This window comes from Colobus angolensis, unplaced genomic scaffold, assembly GCF_000951035.1.
Source record: "Colobus angolensis palliatus isolate OR3802 unplaced genomic scaffold, Cang.pa_1.0 Scaffold51, whole genome shotgun sequence".
Taxonomy (NCBI): domain Eukaryota; kingdom Metazoa; phylum Chordata; class Mammalia; order Primates; family Cercopithecidae; genus Colobus; species Colobus angolensis.
In genome coordinates, this window is record NW_012118599.1 from 13,399,720 (window position 1) to 13,411,348 (window position 11,629).

Consider the following 11,629-nt stretch of genomic DNA (forward strand, 5'->3'; position numbering starts at 1 on the left):
ACACACACACACACACATTTTTTGAGACAGAGTTTCACTTTTGTTGCCCAGGTTGGAGTGCCATCTCGGTTTACTGCAACCTCTGCCTCCCAGGTTCAAGTGATTCTCCTGCCTCAGCTTCCCAAGTAGTTGGGATTACAGGCATGTGCCACCACGCCCGGCTAATTTTTGTAATTTTAGTAGAGATGGGGTTTCACCATGTTGGCCAGGCTGGTCTCAAACTCCTGGCCTCAGGTGATCCACCCGCCTTGGCCTCCCAGACTTCTGGGATTTACGGGTGTGAGCCACCATGCTCAGCCAACATCCAGTATTTTTGAGTACATGGTTTTCATATACTTATGCCATACATACATGATCATAAATTGTATTCATTTAATTATGCTTCTGACTTGTTCTCCCTAGGGGAATGTCAGTTATGCATTCTTAGTAAAGTTGTGTTACTTTCCAAGATTAAAAATTGCATATATTTAAGAATCATTATTCAAGGGCATTGATGGGGGGTAGAAAGTTATGTGGCCTTTTGCTCATTAAAAACACTGGATCTTTATACTTCCTTTCAGAAGACAGATACTTCTCAGGAGTCAAAGGTAAGAGCTCTTTTTAAAGTTCGAAGGAGACCTTTGAACCTTTCAGGTGAGGGGATACGTGCACCTAGTGGATGGTGACCTCAGCCTTGCTTCTGTTGTGTTGTTTTGGAGACAGGATTTTAGTCTGTTGCCTAGGCTGGAGTGCAGTTGTGTGGTCTCAGCTTACTGCACTCATGACCTCCCCAGCTCAAGTGATCCTCTCACCTCAACTTCATGAGTAGCTGGGAATATAGTTGCACACCACCATGCCCAGCTAATACTTTTTATAGAAACAGGGTTGCAGTGTGTTGCCCAGGCTGGTCTCAAACTCCTGGCTTCAAGTGATCCTCCAGCCTTGACCTCCCAAAGTGACTGTGGGCCACTGCATCTGTCCTTTTTTTTTTTTTTTTGAGATGGAGTTTTGCTCTGTCACCCAGGCTGTAGTCCTGTGGTGAGATCTCAGCTCACTGCAAGCTCCGCCTCCCAGGTTCATGCCGTTCTCCAATAGCTGGGACTGCAGGCGCCCGCCACCATGCCCGGCTAATTTTTTTGTATTTTAGTGGAGATGGGGTTTCACCATGTTGGCTAGGATGGTCTCGATCTCCTGACCTCGTGATCCGCCCGTCTTGGCCTCCCAAAGTGCTGGGATTACAGGCTTGAGCCACCGCGCCCGGCCGTGGAAGGGAATTTTAAAAAAAACTTTTTTTTTTTTTTTTTTTGACACAGGGTCTTACTTTGTTACCCAGGCTAGAGTATAGTGACTCATACATGGCTCACTGCAGCTTCAACCTCCAGGGTTCAAGTGAGCCTTACCTCAGCCTCATGAGTAGCTGGGACTATAGACACACACCATCATGCCTGACTAATTTTTGTATTTTCTTTGGTTTGGATATTTTTTCTTTTTTTCTTTTTTTTTTAAATAGACACTACATTTTGCCATGTTGCCCAGGCTGGTCTTGAACTCCTGGGCTCAGTTGATCCACCCACCTTGGCTTCCCAAAGTGCTGGGATTACAGGTGTGTGCCACTGCGCCCAGCCTTGGGAAGTAAAATGATATGATTTGGAGTTTTGTAAAAAAGATAAAATGGCCACACATGCCACTATGGTCTTATCGATGGATATTGAGAATGCCATTGTTTGAGAAGTGATTGTGTTCTCTACCTGTGACTGACATGAGTATATACTTAAAAAATAATTTTCTTAGAATTAGAAAATGGGAGTTCAGTTATAACCACAGGTACCTTTTACTGAGGACTTCATGGTCCAAAGTTATTTCTTTTCTGGTAGGCGCAAGCAAACTGTCGAGTAGGAGTTGCAGCACTGAATACTCTAGCAGGCTATATTGACTGGGTGTCTATGAGTCACATCACTGCTGAAAACTGTAAACTCCTGGAGATACTGTGTTTGCTGTTGAATGAACAGGAACTTCAGTTGGGAGCCGCTGAGTGTCTTCTCATTGCAGTCAGCAGAAAAGTAAGTTACCACTTCAAACTGATTTATCCTCAGAGTCTCAGAAGTAGGCTGTGTATGTGTTTAATTGCATGTTGTGGCACAAAGTCATTTAAAGGTTTGGGTTTTTTTCCTTGGGGCCAACTTACTGCCTGCTTCCAACTCCCTTGGACAGCAGTTTGCCAATATTCAAGGGATCATTTGGCAGAATATGGAGATTTGTCAGGCTACATGGTTCTCGAAACAGCCATGATACTTGGCAGTTTACAGTTAATAGATAAAAGTAAATGTTTAAGTTTAAAACTCGCTTGATGAATGTCAAGGAATCTTGGATGGTGGCTACACTGGGTTTATATCTATTTTTTTTTTTTCTTTTAATTGAGACAGTCTTGCTCTGTCACCCAGGCTGGAGTGTAGTTGCATGATGGCTCACTGCAATGTCCGCCTCCCAGGTTCAAGCGATTCTCTCACTTCTGCCTCCCAAGTAGCTGGGACTATAGGCGCATGCCACCATGCCCGACTAATTTTTGTATTTTTCAGTAGAGACGGAGCTTCGCCACGTTAGCCAGGCTGGTCTCGAACTCCTGACCTCAAGTGATCTGCCCTCCTCAGCCTCTTAAAGTGCTGGGATTATAGGCGTGAGCCACCACGCCCAGCTTATATCTGTCTTGGCTAACCATGACTCTTTTCTCCATGGGAATATTATCTACAAATGTAATTTACTTTGCTGTCATATCAGCATTATTGCCCAACACATTTATTTGTTTGTTTATTTATTTATTTATTTATTTATTTGTTGAGACAGAGTCTTGTTCTGTTGTCTAGGCTGGAGTGCAGTGGCGCAATCTTGGCTTACTGCAACCTCCGCCTCCCGGGTTCAAGCAATTCTCCTGCCTCAGCCTCCTGAGTAGCTGGGATTACAGGTGTGTGCCACCACACCCAGCTAATTTTTGTAATGTTTAGTAGAGACGGGGTTTCACTATGTTGGCCAGGCTGGTCTCGAACTTTTGACCTCAAGTGATCCACCTGCTTTGGCCTCCCAAAGCGCTAGGATTACAGGTATGAGTCACAGCGCCTGGCCTGATTTTTGTATCTTTAGTAGATATGGGATTTCACCATGTTTGCCAGGCTGGTCTTAGACTCCTGATCTCAGGTGATCCGCCTGCCTCATCCTGCCAAAGTGCTGGGATTACAGGCATGAGCCACTGCGCTTGGCCTGCCTAACACATTTAAAAATGTAAGTTTATGCTTCTTCACTGAACTGATAGTTTTGAGAAAAAATATGTAAGTTTATCCAGATTTTGTTTTAAAGAATTGGGCTTCTTTCTAGTGTTTGACTAAGCCCTGCGGTATATAAGAAATTGTGAAGTCGATTTATTTGATTATATGCTTCTAGAAGATGTCGGTACTTTGAAGTATAGTTTATATGACTATGTTTCCCTAAAACTGGGTCTAGGGCAAATTGGAAGACCGGAAGCCCTTGATGGTCTTATTTGGAGATGTTGCCATGCATTATATACTCTCCGCTGCACAGTGAGTATCTTTACTTTTCAATGTGTTTTCTAATTTCTTTGTCATTTTTCTATTTTCTTTGGATATATCTGAAGTTTTTTTTTTTGTTTTGTTTTTTGTTTTTTTTGAGATGGATCTCACTCTGTTACCCAGGCTGGAGTGCAGTGGTGCAATCTCGGCTCATCACAACCCCGGTCTCCTGGGATCAAGCAGTTCTCTTGCCTCAGCCTCCCGAGTAGCTGGGATTACAGGTGCACCACCATGCCTGGAGAATTTTTCTATTTTTAGTAGAGATAGGGTTTTGCCATGTTGACCACGCTGGTCTCGAACTCCTGACCTCAGGTGGTCTACCTGTCTCAGTCTCCCAAAGTGCTGCAATTATAGGCGTGAGCCCCTATGCCCACCTTAAGTTCTTATTTAAATGCTAGCTGTCAATTGACAGTGTTTTTGGATAAGAAAATGAGGCATTGGCCAGATGTGGTGACTAACACCTATAATCTCAGCACTTTGGGAGGCCAAGGCAGGTGGATCACTTGAGGCCAGGAGTTTAAAACCAGCCTGGCCAACATAGTGAAACCCCATCTCTACTAAAAATACAAAAATTAGCCAGGCGTGGTGGCACATGCCTATAATTCCAACTACTCAAGAGGCTGAGGCAGGAGAAAATCTTGAACCTGGGAGGCAGAGGTTGCTGTGAGCCAAGATCACGCCACTGCACTCCAGCCTGGGCAACGAAGTGAGACTGTTGGAAAAAAAAAAAAAAAGAAAGCAGTAATGACCAAATGTGGTAGCTAATATTTGTAACCTCAGCACTTGGGGAGGCCAAGGTGGAAGGATTGATTGAGTCAGGAGTTTAAGACCGGAGTTTAAGACCAACCTGAGCAATATGGCGGGAATCCATCTGTACAAAAAAATACAGAAATTAGTCGGGTGTGGTGGTTGTGCACTTGTAGTTCCAGCTACTCAGAAGGCTTAGGTGGGGGGATCACTAGAGCCGGGAGGTCCAGGCAACCGTGAACCATGATAGTGCCACTGCACTTCAGCCTGGGCAACAGACTGAGACCTTGTCTCAAAAAAATAGTTTTAAAAAGTTTATAAAGTTAAAAAGTTACAGTAAGCTAAGCTAAAGTTAATTCATTATTGAAGAAAGGAAGTGTTTTTTTGGCGGGGGCGGGACGGCGTTTTGCTCTTGTTGGCCAGGCTGGGGTGCAATGATGCGATCTCGGCTCACTGCAACCTCTGCCTCCTGGGTTCAAGCAATTCTCCTGCCTCAGCCTCCCAAGTAGCTGGGATTACAGGCATGCTGCACCATACCCAGCTAATTTTGTATTTTTAGTAGAGACAGGGTTTCTCCCTGTTGGTCAGGCTGGTCTCAAACTCCTGACCTCGGGTGATCTACCCGCACAGCCTCCCAAAGTGCTGGGATTATAGGCATGAGCCACCACGCCTGGCTGGAAAATTTTTAAAATAAATTTAGCGGGCGAGGTACGGTGGGTCACGCTTGTGATCACAGCACGTTGGGAGGCCAAAGCAGATGGATCACCTGAGGTCAGGAGTTCGAGACCAGCCTGGCCAACGTGGTGAAACCCCATCTCTACTAAAAGTACAAAAATTAGCTGTATGTGGTGGCACATATCTGTAGTCCTAGCTACCTGGGAAGCTTGGGAAGAGATCGCTTGAACCTGGGAGGTAAAAGTTGCAGTAAGCCAGGATTGTGCCCCTGCACTCCAGCTTAGGCAACAGAGTGAAACTTCATCTCTAAATAAATACATTTAGTTTAGCCTAAGGGTACAGTGTTTTTAAAGTCTACAGTAGGGTCCAGTAATGTCCTAGGCTTCCACATTCACTCACCACTCACTCTGGACTCACCCAGTACAGTTTTCAGTCCTGCAGTCATTCATGGTAAGTGCTTTCTGTAGGTATACCATTTTTTATCATTTATACCATATTTTTACTGTACTTTTTCTGTATTTAGATACACAAATACTTACCATCGTGTTACGGTTGCCTGCAGTATTGGCTACAGTAACATGCTATAGAGGTTTGTAGTCTAGGAGCAATAGACTATGCCATATAGCCTAGATGTGTAATAGGCTATTCCTGTCGTGTAAATTTGTGTAAGTACACTCTGTGATGTTCAAACGGTGATGAAATCGCCTAACGATGCATTTCTCAGTACACATCCCCAGTCATTAAGTAATGCATGACTGTTAGGGCTTCCATGTACTTTCTTCCAGTTGCTCTAGAAAATTCTAAAGCAAGGCCGGGCGCAATGGTTCATGCCTGTAATCCCCGTACTTTGGGAGGGCAAGTCATGAAGAATTGCTTGGACCCGGAAGTTCAAGACCAGTCTGGGCAACATGGCAAGACCTCATCCCTACAAGAAATCAAAATAAATTAGCTGGGTATGGTGGCATGCGCCATAGTCCCAGCTACTCAGGAGGCTGCGGTGAGAGGATCCCTTGAAGCCCATTAGTTAGAGGCTACAGTGAGCTATGTTTGAGCCACTGTACTCCAGCCTAGGTGTGACAGTAAGATCCTGTCTCAAAAAGAAAAGAAAAGAAGATATTAAGGCATTTCTTGATAACATGTTTCTTACCAGGAAGTCACGCAGAACTATATATTGTAAGTAGTTGAATCTGTTGCAATACCATCTTTTTGATACTGTTTACTTTTGGTCCCAAGGAGAAATGAAAAGGTGTGAGGCACATGTGTTTTACTTAAAATCTGTTACTACCAATTCTAATACACATTTATCATGGCTTCCTTCCCTGTAGAGACTACAGCACTGTTTTAAGGTATCCTATTAATTAAATGAATATGTGTTTTGGGTAGTGACTATTTTTAGGTCTAATTCTTAGTTCCATAGAGATCATGACACTCATACTAAGTGATGTCCCATTTCTATTTGTGCTATGGTTCCCATACCACAACCATGGTTCATAAAGCTGTGATTCCAACCCATGCAGTCTAACTCCAGAGATTGCACTGGACACCATAATACCATCTTGTCCTTCAGTGTTCCTAAAGCCTAGGCCTCGTTTACCCCAAGGCCCTTGCCTTTTACATGATACTCTCCTCCTCCAGAAGACAGCTAATATGGCTGCTGTTCACGCTAGTAGTTATTAATTGCTGTTTGTGTGAATAGTCCTATATCATTTCAGGTCAGGTTTTGCCACCAAATAAGTTTAAAAAATTTTTAAATTGTTGATTTAGAAAAGCTGTTGGAATTCTACTGAATTACAGACCTAACTAAATGACTTGGAGAAATGTGACACAAAGTGATGTTTTTATTACAGCCTTTTTAATTTTGTAGGTGATATAAGGAATTCTCTCATCTTACAGGACTGCTGATGGAGGAGGTTTGGTAGAAAAACACTATGTCTTTCTGAAGAGGCTCTGTCAGGTGTTGTGTGCGCTGGGCAATCAGCTGTGTGCATTGCTGGTGAGCTAGTGCTTGCTTTCTGGAGAGTTTCAAGCCCATTTGGGAAGAGCATTTAGAAACTTATGTTTCAATAAGGGGTTGCAAATGTCATTGATTTTAGCCTGATGGGACAGTGCCCTACAAGCTATTGCATGATTCTATAGATTAAATTATCTTAATAAAATAGTGTTTGAGTGATCTAAATTTATTTTAACAATAAAATAGCTATACCAACATCAGATATCCACATCTATTATTCCATAAAGTCAGTGTTGGTTTCTTATAAATTTTGGTACTTACAGAACTTTAGGCTGCTGAGTGCTTTATGCTTTTACATTCTATAAGCCCACGAAACATGGACTCGAATAAAGAACGCTTTTCCCAATCTAAGGGGTGTGTTACTGGATCACAAAAGAAAACTTGAGTCTGATTGACCTGGAAAACCTGCCATTAGAGAAATATTTAATACTCAGTCTTATAAGTTGGAAGATAGGACATTGGAACAGACATTAGCAATTGATGTTATATCTTTTTGTGGTGGTTTAAATGGTTAGAGAGGATAGTTTCACAGATAGAAACCACTGAGGGGGCCAGGCGCAGTGGCTCATGCCTCTAATCCCAGCATTTTGGGAGGCTGAGGTGGGCAGATCACCTGAGGTCAGGAGTTTGAGACTAACCTGGCCAACATGGTGAAACCCTGTCTGTACCAAAAATACAAAAATTAGCCAGGCGTGGTGGTGCATGCCTGTTATCCCAGCTACTTGGGAGGCTGAGGCAGGTGAATCGCTTGAACCCAAGAGGTAGAGGTTGCAGTGAGCAGAGATTGGGCCACTGCACTCCAGCCTGAGCAACAAAGTAAGACTCATCTAAAAAAAAAAGGAAAGGCCAGGTGCGGTGGCTCACGCCTGTAATTCCAGCACTTTGGGAGGCTGAGGCAGGAGAATGGCGTGAACCTGGGAGGCGGAGCTTGCAGTGAGTGGAGATCGCACCACTGCACTCCAGCCTGGGCGACAGAGTGAGACTCCGTCTCAAAAAAAAAAAACAGAAAGAAAAGAAAAACTGGCCAGGCGCGGTGGCTCAAGCCTGTAATCCCAGCACTTTGGGAGGCCAAGACGGGCGGATCACGAGGTCAGGAGATCGAGACCATCCTGGCTAACACGGTGAAACCTCGTCTCTACTAAAAGTACAAAAAAAAAAAAAAAACAAAAAAAACTATTGAGGGGGTTATTTAATAGGTTGGGACACAGAGATGTGAATAGGTAAGATCTGAGGAAGTAATACAGACTTTTTTTCTTCCTGTAATTTCTGAAATGAGTATTTTTTTTATTTTACTATTTGACCACAGAATGGGTTTTAATGATGATGATTGAATAGGCAAAGTAACTTTCCTATATTTTAGCCCTTGAAGTGATACCCTTCTTTAGCCAAAAGGAAATACAAAGTCCTTTTAAAACAAAATTTTTTGAGGGTTTAATTTATCTGTTTTTATTACTTCCCTGCTTTTTCTTCTCCTGCTTTTCTCAATCAACACCATTAATATAATGGTCTTCTCCGACAGGGTGTAGATTCTGATGTAGAAACACCAGCAAACTTTGGAAAATACCTGGAATCTTTTCTTGCTTTCACAACCCATCCAAGTCAGGTAAACTTTATACAGGTAACTTCTCAAAATTTCAGTTAGGTGAACCAATATCAAGCACTGTGTCCTGAAATATTATTGTAGATCATGTATAAAATGTGACTCTTCAGGCCTTGGGGAATGACCATAGTGTCATTTCATTACGAGAATTATTGGCTCTTCTTCCTGAGCCAAATAGTGCACTTGTCTAGGTCAGCAGCTTTTCTCTTTAGGTAATATTCTGATTGTACTCAGTCACATGTGAGGTATGTCCCAGGTGATTTAGTACTAAAGTTATAAAGATTTTTAAAACAAAAGTCTGATTGTTTTATAAAATTAATTTCACTCAGTTCAAAATTGTCCTTCTAATGAGATTCCAGTATCCTTTATTGCAAAGAAAAGAAAGTAGTAAATTTCAGTCCACACTCCAGGTAATTTCCTTGACCCACAGCCTATCTTAATAACATGTGGTCCATAGTGGGTAGTCATTACTGATACATTGCAGTGGAGACAGCTTCAAAGTATTGTACAGATTTATTTACATGAAAAAATGTAGTTGATAACTACTAAATAATAATCTGGGTTATATAAAATCCAAATCCTTAGACTGACGTTTTCTTTTTTTCTCTTTAGTTTCTACGCTCTTCAACTCAGATGACTTGGGGAGCCCTCTTCAGGCATGAAATCCTGTCCCGTGATCCTTTGCTATTAGCAATAATACCAAAATATCTCCGTGCTTCCATGACTAACTTGGTCAAGGTATATAATGAGAATCTAAATGTGGAATGTAGGTGTATATACATAATAAGACTTCAAGGCTGGGCACAGTGGCTCACGCCTATAATCCCAGCTCTATGGAAGGCTAAGGCAGGAGGATCACTTGAGCCCAGGAGTTGAAGACCAGCCTGTGCAACATGGCAAAAGCTTGTCTCTACTAAAAATACAAAAAAATTAGCAGAGCATGGTGGTATGCCCCTGTAGCCCCAGCTACTGGGGAGGCTAAGGTGGGAGAATCACCTGAGCTTGGGAAGTTGCGGCTGCAGTGAGCTGAGATTGCACCACTGTACTCCAGCCTAGGCGATGAGAGTGAGACCCTGTCTCAGGGGAAACATAAAAAAAACTTTGGCATTATTAACAGCCCTTTCTTCATCACTGAGATTCCTTTATTGGACATCTTTTCTTATTCCTCAGGAAGAAATCAGTCCTTACTGGTTATTATAACCGCTCTTCCATATGAGAGTATTTATATATCGTAAGTATTGGGCTAGGTGCTAGGGCAAGAGCAGTGACCATACATACATTCTGCTTTTTAACCCCTGAATTGCTATTTATCTGTTTTTATGATGATTGAATAGGCAAAGTAACTTTCCTATATTTTAGCCCTTGAAGTGATGCCTTTATTTAGCCAAAAGGAAATTCAAAGTCCTTTTAAAACAAAAGGACTTTGTAAACAAGGCCTTTTTAAAACAAAAGGCCACACCTGGCCACACTTGTTTTCTGTTCTTGTTTTCTGCCTTGGTCTTCAATACTTTTTTGAATGAAACATACAAAGTTCTACAAGTTTATTTTTAGTGTTCAGTATTTGAGGCAAGTAGTTCTCAGTTCTTTCTTCCTTACTACATACTGAATTATCATTTTTTCTTGGGACCCTAAAAGAATTCAAGAATTTAATTCTCCCTGAGGAACTTGGAGGATGGTATCAACTAAAAGTATTCTCTTTCTGCTACTAAGGAATACTGGAACTGGGAACAAACTGTGGACCTGTGATAGAACTGAAGTGGTTATTTACCATACAATATCTCATGCAAACCCTTAACTCTTAAATAAATTAAAAGTGCTTGAACTCCTGAAGCTTAAACACTCTTTCAGTGGGTCCATTTTCATCCCCTACCCCTATTACCTTTCTCTTTTCAGATGGGCTTTCCTTCTAAAACAGACAGCCCTAGCTGTGAATATTCTCGATTTGATTTTGATAGCGATGAGGACTTCAATGCTTTCTTCAACTGTAAGTGATGTTGGCCTTGGATTTCTCTCAACACTCTCAGAATGGCATCTAGTATTATGATTCAGGGTGCGTGATGTTTGGGTTTTTATGAAAGATCCCCAAATCTGGGGATCTTTAGCAGCCTACTTATTAAGCCCTAGTTTCCCATTGCAGAAGAATGCTGGGGCTGTATTCCAGGCATAATGTTTTGTTTTACACCACAAACCCCCAAAGCACTTGGACATTGATGTTTAGGGACAGTAACCATACTTAAGATGCTCTTGACTTTTTTTCATACTTAGGATTAAATACCATCTTACCTTATGGTTCTTTCTTTACGCAAAAAAGTGGAAAAATCAATTTTATTCTAATATTCTAGTTCTGTTCTGTGTTTTCTGTGCCTTATTTCCTTTTTCTTTTTTTTTTGAGATGGAGTTTTGCTTTTGTTGCCCGGGCTGGAGTGCAATGGCACAATCTCAGCTTACCACAACTTCCACCTTCTGGGTTCAAACAATTCTCCTGCCTCAGCCTCCCAAATAGCTGGGATTACAGGCATGCACCACGCCCGGCTAATTTTGTATTTTTAGTAGAGACCAGGTTTCTCCATGTTGGTCAGGCTGGTCTCGAACTCCTGACCTCAGGTCATCTGCCCACCTCAGTCTCCCAAAGTGCTGGGATTACAGGTGTGAGCCACAGAGCCCTGCCTCCTTTTTTTTTTTTTTTTAACAGCTTTATTGAGACAAAATTCATTTATCATACAGTTCACCCACATATAGTATATAATTTAATGATTTTTAGTATTTTTACAGTTGCGCACCATCACTACAATCAATTTTAGATTATATTTTCGTCACCCCAAAAATAAATCCTGTATCCACTAGAAGTCTTCTCCAATTCCCTCATCTCTCCCAGTCCCTGGCAACCAGTAATCTACTTTCTGTCTCTGTTTTGCCTATTCTGAACATTTCATATAAATTGAATCATATATGGTCTTTGTGGCTGCCTTCTTTCACTTGCATAATGTTTTTAAGATTCATCCGTGTTACAACATCTATCAGTACTTGATTTCTTTTTTT

At 41.9% G+C, this 11,629-nt stretch overlaps 1 protein-coding gene across 1 annotated transcript in view; it reads left to right on the forward strand.

The window, feature by feature from the left end:
- The window catches only part of XPO5 (exportin 5), a 53,724-nt gene that overhangs the window by 6,930 nt on the left and 35,165 nt on the right, over nt 1–11,629 (forward strand). Inside the window, exons 6-12 of the mRNA XM_011960365.1 lie at nt 561–587; nt 1,854–2,039; nt 3,472–3,548; nt 6,873–6,972; nt 8,510–8,593; nt 9,203–9,328; nt 10,484–10,574. Of these exons, the coding sequence (XP_011815755.1) occupies nt 561–587; nt 1,854–2,039; nt 3,472–3,548; nt 6,873–6,972; nt 8,510–8,593; nt 9,203–9,328; nt 10,484–10,574 (691 nt within the window). The remainder of the gene's footprint in view (nt 1–560; nt 588–1,853; nt 2,040–3,471; nt 3,549–6,872; nt 6,973–8,509; nt 8,594–9,202; nt 9,329–10,483; nt 10,575–11,629) is intronic.